This window comes from Phragmites australis, chromosome 6 (genome assembly GCF_958298935.1).
Source record: "Phragmites australis chromosome 6, lpPhrAust1.1, whole genome shotgun sequence".
NCBI lineage: Eukaryota > Viridiplantae > Streptophyta > Magnoliopsida > Poales > Poaceae > Phragmites > Phragmites australis.
The window spans coordinates 45,365,680-45,371,679 of NC_084926.1; the positions used below are offsets into that span (position 1 = coordinate 45,365,680).

Sequence of the window (6,000 nt, forward strand, 5' to 3'; positions counted from 1 at the left end):
TTTCTGAGATGAACTCAAATTCTTAGATTGTGTACGTGATGTCGACTTCCGAGGGGGAGAAGTTGGCTCTCTTGGTGGCAGTGGTGGCGAGTTCCATGAGGGAGGAGTTGAAGATCTTCTTGGTGATAGTGGCGGCGGCGACTATAGAGGAGTTGGAGATCTTCTGGATGGTGAGTCCGACTCTGCATCAAATGACTCATCTGTCTCTTTTTTAAACACTATGTAGCGCTTGTGCCACAGAACAAAACCACCTACGTTTGATCCGAGTCTCTTGGAACCCGTCTCTCCAGGGTAATCAATGTCAATCTTACGATACAGCCTTCGTACGAAGTCCATGTAGACTTAGCGTATCCCCTCGGTATCGAGAGATCGTTGAAGAGAGCCCCTTCCATGCATTGGTCAACCTGTCCTATAGCCACCATGGTGGTAATGTTTAAGGTGGGCACGATAAGCTTGCACACTTTGATTTCTGTGATGTTGTCGACGGGGTAGCGGGTCAATTCTTCTTCTGGAAACCCTGCAGACACGTAGCTGCCCGACGAACAGTAGGGCTCAAAACATTATTTTCAGCTTGTTGCTGCCTGTTTTCTTGTTGAAGTGCTTCTTTGATTTTGGCGTATATCATCTGTTACTCTTGTACAAGTTCTTATTGTACTAAAGCCAATACCTCTGCTAATTCTTCTTTGGTTCTCTTCCGACTCCTGTAACTTTCGACATCTTGTGGGAATTACTCTTTCCAAGGTACCACACCATTGCTTCTGGTGCGACTTGGGTGCCCCTTGGTTCACAGTGCTAAGGTTAGCTGGTCTTTCTCCATTTCTAGCCTGAAAGAGTCATGAGAAGACTGGGTGTGAGCATCTATAATTCTTTGAGTCACTTCTTGTCCTCTGTCGTTTTTGAAGATTAGGTTGCCCTCTGCTGACAAAGTCACCCCTCTCGTGTACAGATAGTGTTTTGCTCGTTCAATCCAGTCGACCATCGCAAGTGTGGCACTACCGTGGGTTACTTGTTCTTCCATCTCTTTTCACTCATCGTATTTCCTCACATACCCACGCGAGCCAGTTCTATGGGGATATAAGTTCTCGTGGGAGTTGACTTTATTTGCCTCACTTAGCTGTTGTGCTTCCTCTGGCAGCTTGTACTCTATGAAATCCTTCCAAAATAGTTCCACCGTTGGATAATCCTTCCATTTTAGTATCCGACCCTTCAAGTAATAATCTCTCCATAGCTTACCCTTGAAACTCATGAACGTGGTGTCCATTGTTAATATGGCACGACTCTTCGCTTTGGCCATGTCAGTGAATCAGAAACCAGGGGTCCTCGAATCCCGAGGCCAGCCCAGCATTCTGCCACGTGGTGCCTTCCCGCGGGGTTCACCTCCACGAGGTACGAAAAGACTAAGACCCGCGAGAGGGCACTCGGGGCCACTAACAGTGGTCCCCGAGTACCCGGGTTCCCCGATGATCTGCGAAGACCAAGTGACTGGGAAGAAAGTGCTCGGGGTCATAAATAGTGGCCCCCGAGCATCCAAGTCCCCCGACGACCAGAGAAGCCGAGTACCGGGAAGGATGTGCTCAGGGCCGCGAACAGTAGCCCCCGAGCACTCGAGTACCCCGAGGACCCAAGGAAGGTAGTTCCGGGAGAGAGTGCTCGGGGCCGCGAGCATCGGCCCCCAAGCACTCGGTTCCCCGATGACCCGAACAGTCAATTCCGGGAGAGAGTGCTCGGGACCGTGAACAGTGGTCCCCGAGCACTCAGTTCGCCGAGGACCAAGAGAGGGCGTTTTCAGGAGAGAGTGCTCGGGGAGGTGAATAGTGACCCCCGAGCACTCGGTTCGCCGACGGCCCAAGAAGTCCTTCGTCGGTGGCTCCCACAGGGGTCCAATAGTGAGGTGTCAGCCTGTGAAAGGCCCAATACCGCATTTAAGAGCGCGCGTGGCCTGTCACCTCCAACTGCTCCTGCCACGCACGGTGTCAGTCCCTGCCACATTCTGGTAGAAGGGCGTGGGGACATTTAATGCACGGGTCCCATCCCGCGTCATCCGGTGCGCCTCGGGATAGCTTCGCAAGGTCCGAGGCGCCCCGCCTGCCGCCCTGCTGTGGCAGGCGTACAAGACCGAACGGGCACACCAGGCCGCTCTACGGCTGCCCGGTGGGCCCTCTCCACGGCGCCCGTTGCCAGCGCCATCATGACGACCGAAGACCGGGCGGGGGGCGCGTTTTCAACCCCCCGTCACTTCGCGCAGAGGCCATGATGACTGCCTTTCCATTTATGGCGCATTGGAACTCGTGCCCTCCCTTTCGGGGCACGCCACCGCCGGCGAGTATTTAAGGGAGCCGGCGGGTACGGACAAAAATGACCCAGAACCGGAAGACGCTCGAACTCTCAGACAACTCTCAGAGAGCGCAGACGCCGAGACTCGAAGAGCATCTTCGTACAAGCATAGAAGCTGAGACCACCGAAGAACAAGGAGCCCAAAGCTCTAGGATAGATAAACATTCTTGTAACCAGCACATTCCTGAGAGGCATTCTCAAGGCATTTATAGCATCCACATAGGAGAAGGGTATTACGCTCAGTGCGGCCCGAACCTGTCTAAAAATCCCTCCAGTGCATTTACTGCGTTTTGCATTAGATCATTCCACCCCACCTGCCATCGCATTCACCCATTTATTTCTCCCGTAAACATATTCAGAATCATCCCCCCGACCGAATCTCAAGAAGGGATCCCTCAGGATCCCTGCGATAGGAGTTAACCCTCTGACAGGCCATGTTGCATCCTTCAGGGTATTCAAACTTTGCCGCCAACTTGCCCCACATCAAATCCTTGATGTTATTGGGAACAACCCACTTGTTATCTCGTCTGCCTCTCCAACTTCTATAGGTGACTACAACATGTTCTCTCACGAGACACCCGATTGCTGTCACTACAACTTATAATCATTAAACATTTCAAAATATAAATAAATTTATTGAATTACCTCGTATCTTGATTGGTCCCTATTTGAAGACCCATCTCCTTCCGGTACTTGGGCCGGGTCGGGGGACCCGCCTTACAAAGGCTACCGTGTCCGATTGCGTCCGTGGGTGGACGTACCATCCCTACAATATATTATTTTATCAATTGTGTTAAATTCACTATATTGATTAATGAATAAAAGAAATATATTGGATTAGTATTTAAATTGAAGACTTTAAAAATATATGCAATCCACATATAAAAAATTGAGCTATATTTTAATGTATGCACCCACATCTATTTTCGTGATTTTAATCTACTTCTTAAATTATCTACAATGACAAAATTACGATCTTTCTCTAAATTAGATATCAATTAGAGCTCTTGCTCATTTCAAAATTCAACATAAGGAACAACCACCTACATTCAAACCTAGAGCAATCTAGCAACTAAATCGAATTATGAATGAAATGTAGATCATCTCTATACATCTAACAATGACAAAAGTACAAACTTTTTCTAAATTAGATCTCAAAATTCATCACCATAGAACAAGCACTAACTATCAACTCTAGAGCAATCTACCACGTAAATCTATCTAAAAATAAAATATAGATCATCTAACTAACCTTAGAGCATATTGACTCCTCCAAATTTTAGATGCTCCAAGTGCAAGGAAGGTAAAAATGATGATCGACACTGGTATGCTTGGACTTACGGTGGCTTTGTTCTGGTCGGGATTGGGGCAGAATGTGGGCTTTACACTGTAGAAAATATCAGTATCGGTTGGTAGCTAGAACCGATACTGAAACGGATTATCAATGTCGGTTTGTGGATGTAACCGGTACTGATTCAACCAGCACTGATAGTTTGTTTTAGTGCTGATTCTTAGCGGTTCAATCAATATTCGCGTGCGGAAAATTAATAACCAGTACTAATATATTTTTAGACTTAGTTACTATTTAATCAGCACTGATGAGCTGCTATTTTGACCGGTTCTGTAGTAGTGCATCTATGTTTGCTTCAGTGACGGATTTAGAGTTGAGAAGTATAGAGGCTCTTCCTCTTTCTCTCCCTCCTCTTTTTCTTTTTTCTCTTCTTCTTCCTCCTTCTCCCTCTTTTCTTCTTCCTTTTCCATACCTAAAAATTGCAGGGAGCTTGAAGGCTCTCTAGTGTTCCAAAGGGTAGGGGTTCAGCCCCCCCCCCCCACACCTGGGGATTTGGCTATGGTTCTCCTGTGTCTTCCTCCCATTTTGATAGGCTTTTTTTGGTTTTTTTCTGAAACAAGCCAGAAGTTATCTAAACGGTTATCTTTTGGCTTAATTTTTTTTGGGGGGAGAGGGTTGGCTTGTTGAGGAAATGGCTATACCTGAAATAAACTAAAAGCTGAGAAGCAGATTGGAATAATTTTTTCTTGTTTTTAGTGTACTGAGAAGCTAAAAAATTATTTAAAAATCAACAACCAAAATTCAACAATTATATCCACTTTCTCAACTTAGTCAAAAGCTCTAAAGTTAGAACCTCTCCAAAGGGAGCCTTCATCACCCGGCCTGACCCGACTGCGAACGTCGCTGGAGTGCTGATGTGTAAGTCCATTTCATTGATGGTTGCTACCAGTTATGTGATGTTTATATGGCTTTTACATTGACACTGGTTCAGTTACCAAGATCTAGTGAGTTTGCATCCGGTTACCATTTACATAGTGGATCTGCGGGATGGGAAATTAAAAGGCATGCATGCATGCACGCACGCACGCACGCAGCAGCAGCGCATCCATCCGAATTTAGGCCGTCCGTAATTGGGCTGCGCGCGCGAATCCAAATTAAGCTGGCTCATCCACTGTATCCATGCGTGCCCTCCTTAATTATTTCTTGCTTTCCTCATCTCGATCTTATATCCTCCGGTGCATGCATCCGGATTGGAGCAGTGAAGGGCAGATCCATCAATTTTCAAGGAAGGAATCAATTGAAGGCCGGAGCCGGCGATCGAGAGCAGGATGAGCCTGTCGTCGTACCTGACATGCAACCTGGTGCCCCGGCGCGGCGCAGCCGTGGACCCCTACGACGGCCCGCAGCCGCAGACGGCCACCTGCTGCACAGCGCTGCAGCGGGGCTTCACGCCCGACGGCCTCGCGCAGCCGCGGTACGCGCCGCTGCGGACGCCCGGATCGGCGGCCTTGCTGGGGGACGATCAGCCGCGGCAGCTGGCTGCTGAGCAGATGGTAATCAACAAGGATGGCGGCGGCGGCGGCATCTGCATTGACGGGAAGATGACAACAACGACGCCAACCAAGAAGAAGGTGATCAAGAAGGTTGTGCGCAAGTGCAAGTCGACGGTGGAGGATGTGGACGTGTCGCAGCTCATCGAGGGGCCGCGGCTCCGGCGCAGCAGCGGCATGCGCCGGGACTGGAGCTTCGAGGACCTCCGCGCGGGCAACAAGGCCGCCTAGCTCGCTCCCTCCCTGGCTATGGCTAGCCTGCTGCCTGCTATAGATATGCATGCACGATAATTAATTTGCCCATGCTGCTACGTATCCATGATCACTGATTCCATCCATTTCACTAATCAAGCTTAATTTCTACTGTACTACTACAAGTCCGATCTATATATATACATACCACATTAAAAGCTCCCAAAATGATACGCAGATTACTTAATAATTTGAAACCTACGTACGTACTGGTCATGATTGATTGTTGCAAAATTTGTATATAATGTTAATGTGTAATATCCTATATTATATATATATATATATATATATATATATATATAGCAGAGTGTGCATATCGATCTCTATATCCGTGCATTTTGTTCCTAACTCATCTGTATTCTGATGAATATATCCGGTAAGTAATAGTGTAGATGAGGATCTTTGGGTAAGTCTTTTTCTATTCTTCTTCTGCTCCTCCTCCTCCTGTTGTGTCTTGAGCGATACATCTGTTGATGCGAGGAAGCTTGCAAATCAAAGCACATAACGAGGAGCTAAGCCAAAAAGAAAAGAAAAGAAATTGCGCTGTTGCCAGGGATCTATCTCTATAACCTA

At 47.7% G+C, this 6,000-nt stretch overlaps 1 protein-coding gene across 1 annotated transcript; it reads left to right on the top strand.

Moving 5' to 3' along the window:
- The first annotated feature begins 4,953 nt into the window (after nucleotides 1-4,953).
- LOC133922178 (uncharacterized) lies at nucleotides 4,954-5,406 on the top strand. Its single transcript, XM_062367388.1, has one exon. It carries the CDS (start codon nucleotides 4,954-4,956, stop codon nucleotides 5,404-5,406), a length of 453 nt encoding a protein of 150 aa, XP_062223372.1.
- The last annotated feature ends 594 nt before the right edge of the window (nucleotides 5,407-6,000 follow it).

What these genes read in the sequence shown, in the direction of transcription:
- LOC133922178 (XM_062367388.1), top strand. Translation starts at nt 4,954, where the DNA reads ATGAGCCTGTCGTCGTACCTGACATGCAACCTGGTGCCCCGGCGCGGC.